This window comes from Argopecten irradians, chromosome 5 (assembly GCF_041381155.1).
Source record: "Argopecten irradians isolate NY chromosome 5, Ai_NY, whole genome shotgun sequence".
Taxonomy (NCBI): domain Eukaryota; kingdom Metazoa; phylum Mollusca; class Bivalvia; order Pectinida; family Pectinidae; genus Argopecten; species Argopecten irradians.
The window spans coordinates 15,214,475-15,227,241 of record NC_091138.1 but is presented as its reverse complement, the minus strand read 5'-3'; the positions used below and the strand labels follow the sequence as shown (position 1 = coordinate 15,227,241).

At 35.0% G+C, this 12,767-nt stretch overlaps 1 protein-coding gene across 2 annotated transcripts in view; it reads right to left on the bottom strand.

The window, feature by feature from the left end:
- Positions 1 to 2,973: 2,973 nt before the first annotated feature.
- The window catches only part of LOC138322971 (class A basic helix-loop-helix protein 15-like), a 28,036-nt gene continuing 18,242 nt past the window's right edge, over positions 2,974 to 12,767 (bottom strand). For both annotated transcript variants that reach the window (XM_069267249.1, XM_069267251.1), the window contains exon 3: positions 2,974 to 9,360. In XM_069267249.1, coding sequence (XP_069123350.1) covers positions 8,746 to 9,357 — 612 coding nt within the window. In that variant the 5' untranslated portion in view covers positions 9,358 to 9,360 and the 3' untranslated portion in view covers positions 2,974 to 8,745. The remainder of the gene's footprint in view (positions 9,361 to 12,767) is intronic.

Genomic DNA, 12,767 nt, shown 5'->3' with positions numbered 1-12,767 from the left:
GACAACAACTTGCTTAATTCACTTTTTTTCTAAAGCTGAATCATTTCAGTCGTGGCTCACTGCTGATATCATTTGGATGATATTCATTTGTCGAGGGTTGGTCTTCTGTGAATATGGAAAATAAAAATAATAAAAATCTGAATATATTTTGAAGCTCTCGGACAGTGTTCACTTACTTCTCTCTAGTAATAAACGACTTATTGCTGTGTATGGATTTATCCTTATAAGGAGTTTAACGTTAACGATTAGTACTACATTGAAATCATGAAAATAGTGCCTTCATGAATTAATTACTACGTGTGTATCTTGCATTTTCAACGTCATTGCAAATTATTTAATCGTCATATCACGCATTGTTTCCGTAGGACCTATGTGCGTATATCTAAAAATGCTCTTTCGCTGACAAATGATACTTTTTTATTTCAAAAAAGGAACAGACGATTTAGCAATTTTCTTTAGTTACAAAGCTACTTACTTTACACCCTAACCACCTTTGAAAAATTTTACTTCAAGATAAAAATATCAAAAATAAATTAATTGCGTCCCGAAAAAAATCCGTGGCACTATGTTCTCTATAGAATGAAGTTCTGACTGCGCATGCACCAAAAGTAAAATAAATTATTTTATATGATTTTTTGTGTTAATTAGACATATATATACGTTTAAGCACCAATTATTGTCCAAATGATAAGTATCATTTATGCTCTGTCGGCGATGGAGCATCTATAATAGAGTGTTTGAAGGTTTCTTATTGTATCGAAGGGTGTGTCTACATGTATATGTATCCACACTCCTACATAGTGCTTTCTGTGTGTAATCATAGCTGAAAGAATTTATGAGTTACATATATTACTCTTTGATTAATTTATGATATCTCATTATTACTGATGGTAATTATGACAAAAGAAATTCACATACGCTAATATGTCCATATATAGGTATATTAGTTTATATATGTGAGGATATAATTTATATCGTTAGACGTTTTGCATTGTCATAGTATGGATTTTACCTCTCAATATTAAGGTTTTTGTTTTTACTTCTTATTTTACTTTTACCTTTTCAGACAATGGTATTCAACTATTGACGATTGTCAAACGTTATTGTTCAATCTGACGTTAGTCCTTGGGCAGAATTGTTGATTTTGCGTTGATATTCAATCTGACTACGATTGCTGCATTGTATTGATGTCCAATATCACACGTTAGTCTATTGTATTGTTAAAATGGCTAAATTTACGTTGATTTTTAACATCTGGCGTTGGCTCTTTTTTACATTGCAAATTTACGTTGATCTTCAATTTCAGATGTTGGTCTCTGGTCCATATCGCTAAAATTATGGTGCTTTACAAACTCTGACATTAGTCCCTATTTTGAATTGATAAATTTATTTTGATTTTCAATCTCAGATATTGATCCCTGGTTGAATTTGCCAGCATCAGGTTAGTTTCCAATTTCATGATTTGTTCTCGACACCCTACCTTTGTGATAAAAAGTCCTGATATAAAAACCTGTCTGATCCACTCACACAGATAACATGTATGAGATTATAACCTTTTCCCACAGTGTGAAGCTTTGAATAACTATTTCAAAACAACATTGGTGTGACCGATTGATTCAAATAGGATTTTCCATATATACCTATAGTTTCTTGGGCGTTCTTCAACCCTAATAACGTCGGCATATTGTTGTCCGACCTTTATCACTCATCAAATCGTATCGCCTACTGGCATTCAGTAATACTTCTCAGATGTATCACCATACTTAATTATTCTCATTGGAATAGACTTCGTTAATGCGATTATCACTGGCTCTGAAAACAATGCATTTTTAGAGTTAATCTTCTTTTCAAAATGCCTACTTAAGCGTATGTAATTAAAGTGGATTCAATTGGATATTTATGACGATTGAAATATAGTACCAAGAACTTGATGAATTCAATTAACTATTTTGACAACTGGAAAAACATTCTATCAAAAAGAACTTTAAATCATTTCTGATCCTCATATTTTGGTTTTAGTTCAGTTTTATTTTCTTGACGAGGATGATCTTAAATGGTTTCTTTTCCAAGTTATCAAGCAAATGTTTGATTTATTATTTTTACTATTCTTTAAAAGTCGCATTGATACGAAATATGACATTTTCCTTTTCACTTGTATGATGAAAGTTTACCGCAATCTAATGAATTAAAACCCATTCCTGTAATGGAAAACAGGATTAATCATTTTAAATGCCCTTCATAATTTCCTTGGTACTCTTATTAATATTTTGCAATTAGATTCGAGATGAATTATGGTTGATTGCTTGCTAGAGGTGACACAGAGGAAATGAGGTTTTTGAAGGAAGCGAACCGCGATATTTGTGATGCTCAGAGCCAGGAATCCGGAAATTCATGACAGTATATTATGGGTGTATTTGTCTGGAGGAAGTATTTCCATAGCTGTTCTGAGGTGAAAGAAACACTTGATGGAATCATTCCACACTCATAATGGTTACGGATATTTATATAAAATTTAGACTAATCCTCTTGATCATTTGCTGAAACTGATTCAAATGGATATTTTGTAAATAAATGTCTTTCTGTTGTGGTTACTTCACCTATCACCTCCGTCCATTCCAAAGTCGACCTCGCATGGTATGGTCGGTCTTTGACAGTGTCCGCACAAATGTATTCTTCCCTTACCAATGGTGTATATGAAATGTGCAATCTACCATAGATATTGAAAACGTGGAAATGCATTCGGAAGATATATTTTCTCTGGATACGCTATCGTCAATCCTTTTTTTTCTTTTTATTCGCAGGTGAATTAGATATTTATGAAGCATTTTGAATGAAACAATTAATTATACTTATCATAGAAAAAGAAGCTGGAGCACAGTTTACAATTAAAGATTCGAAAATTACCTTCCATGAAGTTTACCACGTTTTCAGTATGTAGGGAACAGGAATGCGAATAAAAATGTCAACAACATATTTACTTTGAAGGCTGGTATGTTCAGCAGTATTTACTTTTTACATAATAAACAAAGAATAACAATAGCTTGGTTACACGATCTGTGTATCATTACATACAACAAAAGGATCTCTGTGACCCCGCAATAATAATACCGGCACCTCGCCCGTTCGCATGTCAACGTCTATATACTTATATATATATATATATACTTATTATATGTATATATATATATATATATATATATACTTATATAGATATATCAACATGTAACATAACATATATGAGCAGCTCAAATTGTTTAAACCTTTCAATAATGACAATAGGTATCGACAACAATACATATACTACCAGTATTGTAATTCAATAGTAAATGACCAACAGCATTTTGCATTTTATGGCATGACATGTTGAATATGAACTACACTGTAATGAGAGTAAAACATAAATAGGTAATTTAAAGTAACAAAATGCTTTGAGGCTTAAGTGGTGACTATCATTTAAAGGAAACCCATTAACAAAAGTGATCTGGTTGAGGATACCGAATGCAGAAATTACAAATATGACACCAGGGTTGAACTGTTGAGCTAAATAAACGATATCGTAGTTTAACTATCTGTAATTAAAAATTGCAAAACATAATGCCAAATACCAAACACATTATAGGTTAGGGCTTTAAAGTCACATCTTATAGCAAGTACATCACTTGACATAGCATTGATTCTATATATACCTGGTAATGAAAGACTCATGTAGAACTTAACTGTGGCATTAAAAGAAACATTAGGTCGGGACAAAACTTGTCACAACGATAGCGCTTAAAAAATGATATAAGAAAATACATATAGATTTGTCTATGTGATAAGAGAGTGAGGCGCATCAAAGAAGACCTTGCAGTAACAATAGTGAAGCTCGAGTTATTTTATTTATAATGTTTAATTTTTCTTTCTGTTCCACCGAAAAAAGTTCCTGCTATAGGTTAAGTTATTTACAGTATTTATCTCGTGTTTATATTAGAATCTTACGATTCAAAGTTTGTCTATCTCTATTTTGTGTCTGTCAAATGGACAAATTAATTCTCCCCATGGGATACGCCGTATACATTTATGTATAGCGACATCTCATTTTATGTCTTATTTCTGAAAACAATATACTGCATTGGTAGTAACATTCTAATATGGAGTAATATTCATTATCTACATTATGTTTCACATTGTTCATGTAAATGAAGCTATGGAGACATGACTCAACAAAATATAGCACAGATGTCAGTTGCGGGACCTTTCTCAATATAGGGTCCCCTGTGGAATTTAAATCGATTCGAATAAAGACCTACACTTGTACATTTGATGATCAGTCTCGTTCAACCAGACTTTTGTTGACTTCGATTGCCCTACCACCAAGAATGTGGAGTATCAAGCGTCTGGATAACCGAGACAGACAATCAGACTGAAGCTTATGGTCAAATGGGCTTATGACCAGATGTTCTTGTAATGGACGACGGTAAAGATTTAAGTAAGATGGGGATATTATGAATAAAGTAAGTTTAATGTCACTATTTGGTCCTAATGATACAGGGTGAGTTACAGTCTTCAATATTTACTCACAACCGGGATTTTCTTGAATCAAGTTTAAACAATTATACTTTTGTGGTCACAACCTATTTTTTTTTCCAGGAAAAAATGACTTTAGATTTCGACTAAGTGCTCACAACCATGGTTTGTAAGGCTATAACAGAGCCAGTACCATTTAACTGCACGCAGAATCAGAGAAAGTGTGGTAGCCATGATAAAGGTCTATCAAACCCATAATCAGATCCTAGATCAAAACAAAGGAATAAGTTAAGTGAAAACCTAGAGCGAAAGATAAGAGTTTCAGTACATCTTGACTTTCCCGTCAATGATTTTTTTAAATGTTCTACATAAATGTGTAAATTATACACAGCTACAGGTGAGAAATGTCTTATTACATAGGGCTACAGTGATTACATATGACCACCAGTTAACACTGAGTATGATTACTAGCTGTAGATTATGACTGTACATTGTGACAATGAGATGCAACAGATGACAGAGCATGGTATTTCTTCGATCACACAAAAGAATGAAAATAAAGAGTCAAAAATAAAAATATAAAAAGAGAAATCTCTCGTATAAATTATAAGTTAAGAAGAAATTACACGGCGCAATCAGAGAACATTGGGGCCCAGGGGCAATATAGAAATATAAATATACCGCTGAGTGGCAAGTACAAAAATAATTACTTTTTCTTAAAATAGTGATTAGCTCGTGGGTTTCTACATAATAGCACCGAGTGTCACCAAGTAGTGCATGGTATTACTGTTTTATTGTTATATTTAAATCTATGATGTCACAGAACAGTGTCTGCCACAAATAAAACTCGCAGAACTTGAACCATATGACTAGTCTGTGATAACTGACCCATAGAAGGGATTGTTTCAGTTGGTCACAGAGCTCGTTATATAACATACACTGCTTAGGTAAGTCATAGAACGCATTGTATCAAGTTGAATTGAACTCATTGCATCCAGCTTATTTAGGTTGGTCATGGAGCTCTTTGTATCACTAAAGCTTATTGTCATAGAACTTATTTTGTTAAGGAGCTTATTCAGAGGGTAAAGTAACTTATTGCACCCGGGCTAATATTTGTCATGGTGCTTGTTGTGTAACTGAGCATAAATGTCTCACACAGGGCATGATGTTGCACACATATGTTGAGACACTTGCTATGGTAGGGTGCAGGGGTAATTATAAATTATATATGAAATATATCTTACATATAATATGCACATTTCAAGAAAGAGCGAAGTAACAATGCTAAAATAGTATGTACATAAAATGTATTGATACTAAATATATCCAAATCATAGGTTTAATTCGTACTTATATTTTAGATAGATTTTAATCAAAGAGGAAAAAAATCCAAATGTAAAATTCAATGTTAAAACAAAAAAAAATCTAGCAACAGAGAGAGAGGCAGGACGTGGCACTTTAATGACCGGTAATTGACATCTGAACATGTACGTGTTGTGTGAAAACCATGTACATTTTACAGGTATGTATATCACTTTAATTGGCGAGAAGTGTTCGACAAATTTTCATGAAGCAATCTATTTATTTTTATTGTAGGTAAATTCAATTATCGGCCTATATTTTATTTAGTATTAGAAGCGTCAGTCAAACTTTCGTTTCTAAGTGTTTGAAAATGTTTCTGGATCATTATTTAATATGTATATACGCCGGTTTGGAACATGATGAGCTGTCAGTTTGGTGTTGTTTATAGCCCGGAACAGCCAACACATTGAGGACAGTTTTCACAACTACATCATGGTATACACTACTAATTAGAAATGCTTAGAAAACTTTATATTAAGATATAAACTTAAGACAACAACCAATTAAATCATTATATAGGTCAGTCTGGTATTTGTTCTAGATGCATCCAATAACACGTGCCAAAAACTGAACGAGATGAGGCAGGTAATGAAGTTAATGGACTGAATTAGGGTTATGGTCGCGCCCTAAATGCAATGATATGTGTTGCCAAATACATATCTTTGACACTAAAATAGAATTAAAGAAGACTTTTTTTCAGTAGCTCACGTATTTTGAACATTATTGCTTGAATGAAAACCTTCTTAATGGTTTACTCGCCTACGTTACTATACATTATATTGTTTGAGTGTGTTATCTGGCTACGTAAAGATTAACATTAATTGTCAAGGCATCCAAAATGTGATAAGAAGGGAGATAATTCAAAGGGAGGCAATACATGATGTTAACATAAAGGCAGATAACCCAAAGGGAGATAACCCGGAAAGATTAAAATTCTTCAGAGAAATCGCCACAATATTTGTTTTAATAACAAATGGAAACAAATCCATTCTATTTGAATATATAAACTAAGATAATGCCTTATGCTATCCAATGAAAACCTACATTTAGTAGTACGCTTTTATGTTTGTATAAAACATCACCAGTTGACACAAAGTTTACCGTGTTACTATACGACTATCACCATAACCTTCCATTAAAATCAGCCGGCCGACTATAGATCAAGGTTATTTGTATGTTTACTGTTTAGATAGTGATTAACTGGATAACCTTTACTAAGACCGCCATAGTTTCACATAAATCGTATTTTTTTGTTTTCTTGGGCGTAGTGATACATAATTGAGTGTTTACAGTAATTCTTCCGCCTCGAAATTAAGTTCCTTTCGCAGTACTATTCTTGGGTAAAACTTCAAAGCAAATGACTTTTCCTGAAGTAAACAACGAAGTTAATTATACGAACGAGACAGACCCTTGGGTATCAAGATTAAAAATGTCCGTTTTAGCGTTGCTATGGTATCAATGACGCAAGACCTATAGGATGATAAGTTGGGTTTTTTTATCTTAAGATTACAGCGAAAATAAATAGCCTCAGTTTAGTGGAAGCTAATAAGCTTAAAGGTTCAGATCAACTCCGAAGAAGTTCCGTTTGGAATGTTTATTTGGAATACCAGCATTAAACATAATTTTGGTTTTATATTGACAGAGTTCTTGTACACTTATCTCTATTAACGAATGTACATATATGGTTCAATGACGTTGATTAGTTAAAACCGGCCAAAAGTGGCATATTCCTTGGCTCTCTTTCTGCGTGTGCTTGTATACAATAAATATGAACAAATCCCATACACTTTTTATGGTACGGAATAAAAAAAAACAATTAATTTATTATTTTTGCCTGAAACATGAAAAAATATTGAAATCCATGTATTTTTTAGTTTGAATTTGAAACGGATAAAATTGGAATTCAAACATTTTGGAAAAGAAATACTGCTTTCATATTTCCTTCAAATAAAATAATATAAAATTGAGGGGAAAACAAAACAACTCAATGGGCTCGATTTTCCCATGTGTAAGCTACACATGAAACAACTCATCGCCGTTGCATATAATGGCAATAGTAAAATAAATAAAGGTATAATGTATTAAATATATATGTATTTAGATATATGATTAAATCTACTTAAATAGCGAGTCGCCCTCCAGCTAACTATACACAGGAAGCTAACCAGCATGCACTAACTTGAGTCGTTCATTACGAGCTGTCACTGATCATGATTTGAGCTTCAATCAACGACTTTTATGGTCACCGCCTCCCTTATGAAATGAACATGAAAAAATAAATACAGTTTATGGGACGTGGAAGCACGGGCGGCAGTATGACGTCACGGAAGGTCGTGTGACGTATGCTACGGTAGTATAACATAGAGATGAAGTCAAGATGGAATGTTATGTCCAATTCTGTAACAAATCTTCTCAAAATAAAGTTATCAAAATATCATTCGAAAATATATTATATATGTATCTAATGTCATTTATCATGTATGTTTATATTATTACACGAAAGAAATGAAGTGGAGTGATCTGTTCCATCCCTACGTGGCCTAACGGTCTTTTCACGACCATGTAATTGTGTCAATCCGCAAGCATGACGAGCACCAAAATAATCCCAATAGAAAATCTCATGAAATTCCGTTTTAGGCATGCTGATAGCTGAATGGCCACATCCTTTACACACATGGTACTTACATCCGTCCAAGGACACATGGGGTTCAACTTTATAGCACGCGAGGACAGTCCCTTCCTCACAACACACTGGTACTTGCCCCTCCGAGGGCCACTGTTTGAATGAGAACCATGATGACGTAACAACGGGACTGACGAATACGATCATAGCACGTTAAGTTCCCGTCCCCAGAAATAAAACAACTTGAGAAGAATTTAGTCACTTACACTTCCAATCGATTCTTGCATATCGTAATTGTCATCCACTTCTACGTTATCATTATCAGTACATTGGGTTTGAATTGGTTCCAACTCATCTGAAGAATCCATGTCCTCGATATTGTTTATCTTTGCCTTCTCGAAGGCGTAAGGTCCCTTTTCTCCCCGAAACTCGCATATCACGTTAGTGAGGGCTTTTATATAGTTTTTGGCTAATGTGAGGGTTTCAATTTTTGATAATTTCCTTTCCAACTCAACATGTGGAATCACTTCTCGCAGGTCCTGAAAAGCATCGTTTAATGAATGCATGCGCATGCGTTCTCGTTCATTGCTTTCTATTCTACGTATATTCCTCTCCCTAGCACTCACACCCTTTCTCCGTCTCGAAGACTTTTTAGGGCTCTTTAATTTACGGTCTCCTGATTCTTCTGTGGTAGAGCTTCCTCCGGAATCTGAAGGTGATCCAGGTCCTTGTTTAAAAGGTCGTTTCCGGATTGAGTAATCACTGGCACGGAGGCCGGGCACATCCCAATAACTATCTGTAGGCTGGTCACCTTCTGTCATATCAAAGTCGCAGGACGACCGAACGTCCTCAATTAGCGAACGCATCACCTGAAAATACAAAAGACAGGTTAGTTAGACGTAGAAAAGGAACGATTGACACTGAATTCCTACAAACAATACAGGACATTTCTGCGCCCGCATAAAACATAAAATCAGGTCTAATATCAAACATCAAAAGGGTATTTTATCGCAAAATCAACACGCATCTGTAATGTTTAATAGCGCAAAGCGGAAGATACGATTACATACTTTTGACAAAAAATTGAGAAATATGTTCCAACCGATCTGATTATTTAATTTTGTTACTAGAACATGAATCATTACCTCACCCACATTAAACGTCTGTCTGACCTAGACTAAGCATGCATGTGCACGTGCACTAGAGTGCATCGGAGACTGACGTCTGTGTACAGTAAAATGTTCTAATAACCGTGCTCCACAGCGTGTTTTGTAGCAATTAGTAAGGCTGCAACTTTTTGTTTATCCAACGTGTAATCAGTTCGACTATCATGGGAGTAAAAAGGACATGTATCGCGCGCATCTGCAGCCAAGCGTAGCGACAACATCAACCTTGTTAGTAGTCTGCTTGTATGTCTCATATGCTATCACAAATGCTTCTCTCCATAAAAGATTGGTCTTACTTTGGCCGAGGGAGTGCATGCGATCCTTATAGACAGACTCCTAATTAAGGTACATTCGATAGAAGTTTTCATCATGTTTGTCAACCAAGATACCACATTGTATGCACATAATGTTAGATTTCTTTCTGTCTAAATGTCCCCTTGTTTGTGATTATCTCCAGTACCATTCTGTATATACATGTACAATTTGTACCTACATGCCAGAGATGTCGCGAGCCCTGTTCCCGGGGAGTCATTTGGCCTTCTGTTTACCCGGGACGTTCTCAGTAATGACGGTTTGTTTGATTTCTCGCGGACCACCAGCACCACGAGTGTAACAGCACACGGGGTTAGCTCTATTCGCTACTGTCAGTCATGTTCTATTGTTTAGTCTAGGATTATATGTCATTGCAGTGTATTTACTGCATGGCGAAAAGTCAAATTCTGTGTCACGATGTCAAGTAAAATTGTATTTAGATAACATTGACTTGTCACTTTTTCGTATACAACTAATGCAGCTATGACAAACAATAACTTTATTGTTTCTGACGTTTTTGAAAGATCTCGTCCATTTTGAAAGTAGATGTCAATATTAATTCACACACCTTCATTAGAATAGGAAGTAAAACGTGAACTATATTGTATGTTTTAATTCATCACTTTCGCACATTCATCTGTGTCTTTTCACTAAGTCAGTTTTACTGTTATACACTATGTGTAGTTTCGGCGTTGCTATCGAATGGTTGTAATTGTATAATCAATTCCCACATCTGTCTTTACAATTTCACACTCAGTTTCCCATAAATGTTATAAACTTGCCTTAATAGCTTTCGATTGCTATCAACCTCGTGCAACATCAGTATTAGAGACATACGTGTATAGCTCGATAGAAGATATACTGGTGTTTTATAAATGTCTTTCTCGGTAGGCGTAATCTCTTATGGTGTTAATACAATGCTGAACCCGTAAATCGCCTGACCTGGGTAGATCTTATCTGTTTAACAAGACTAAAAATAAGGTGTTACAAAACACGTGATCAGAATCATCCCTATCTCACGAGCCTGAAATGGAAACACACGTGCGGTCTGGAAACCCATACCTTGGACGCCATTTGCCCTTTTGTAGTTTTTTCACTCTCTACGGTCAGTGCAGTTTGGTTATTTATTATCCGGCAAAGTGCCCACAGAATGAGCAGACGACTGTTGATCAAGTTTTGATATCTCTCTTATCAGAGTCTATGGACTAATCTATGGCCAAATGAACAGATGTCGGCGTCCATGCCTAACTGTATATGTCGATATCCTAATCAGCTTTAGTCGTGGCGATATATATAAAGTAGATGTTTGTAATGCCTTCTACAGTAGTACACGGAATAGCTACTCAGACCATAACAGGATGCCTAATTTCACTGCAGCCAAACTACATTGACAGCCGTCCCTCGCTCCATCGGCTTTTCTAACTTGACTATTGTAAGACGTAGGTGTTCAATTCAGCAACCACGACAATACCCCCCCCATGATATCTCACAGATCAAATGCCAGTGACAAATTAAGTGCGACCCAATCGTCTATTTGTCATTGAGAACATGAGTTTCCTGACGGCATTACGTTCTGAAATCCCAAATCTGTCACTCCAAATTGAATATTTATTTATATCGGAACTGTTGAAATTGCGGACCTAGAGACCAATCTTTCAAATTACCAATGGGAAATGTTCGGAAACGGAAAGAAGGGGGAAAGCTTCCAGTTATTGTTGGTACCTTTGACAAAAGGTGAGGTTTCCAAATTTACAGACAATTGATTTATTGACATTTGTGGTAAGGGACGTTTTAAGATCTTCATACATGATGTAAACAATGATTTAAAAACATTCGGTACAAGAACATGTAGCGACGAACTGCTATGATAAAAGAGTGATATCACACAATTGCCTGTAATTTTGAAGGTCTTCTGAACCAGGAGAAGTTGTAAAGTTGTCAGCAGTACAGCAATATCCTGATTTGAATAAAAAATGACTGAAAGTACTATTAGTGGAGATAATCTGGTTTTAATTTGGATTTCCAATAAAAAGGAGAGGGACAAATTCTATCAAACGATGTACTTATATATGCAAGCACCTGATGGAAATTGTCATTAATATCAACTTACACATTTTATTACTTATAACTTACTCCATATGTCACCATGTTGTACAGAAAGTGTCACTTCAGTGGCTTTAAGATGTTGATATGATACATGACGCAATGCAAGAAACGTTGAAATAAAAAGCAACTTTAAAAAACAATATATATAAAAATATTATGAAAGGGAATTTAGACCATTTGAACACAATCAACAGGTATGAAACTGACAGACAATCCAAAGACCTGGCCAGGTGTTAACATTATGTATACATTTTAGATATGTTAGCTGACTAGAACGAATTCCGAGTCCTGATTGGTGACAAGACATCACGTGAGAAGTCTGTTGATTTGTTATGTAAATTAGAAATTAATTGTTGATCTTGCCATTGTGACGTCACATTGATAACAGCGTCATTATCGCGATGTTTCTCACTTTCTAACTCTGACGTCAGTGTGAAATGTCATACAAAACAACATTTGTCAAACAAAAAATGTATAATTTTGTAATATTTTACCTTCCGATGCTCAAACACTATCTCATTGCCGAACAGACTTTAATTATGTCAAACTTGTTTTCCCTTGAATTTCACATGTGTATAGCTATAGCCTATGGCTCCGAATCCCTCATTAGTTTCTCATTAGGTCATACGTCATTGTCTCCATTATTTATCTGTTTTGAACGTAATGTGTATCTCGTCGTTTGTCAGAGAACA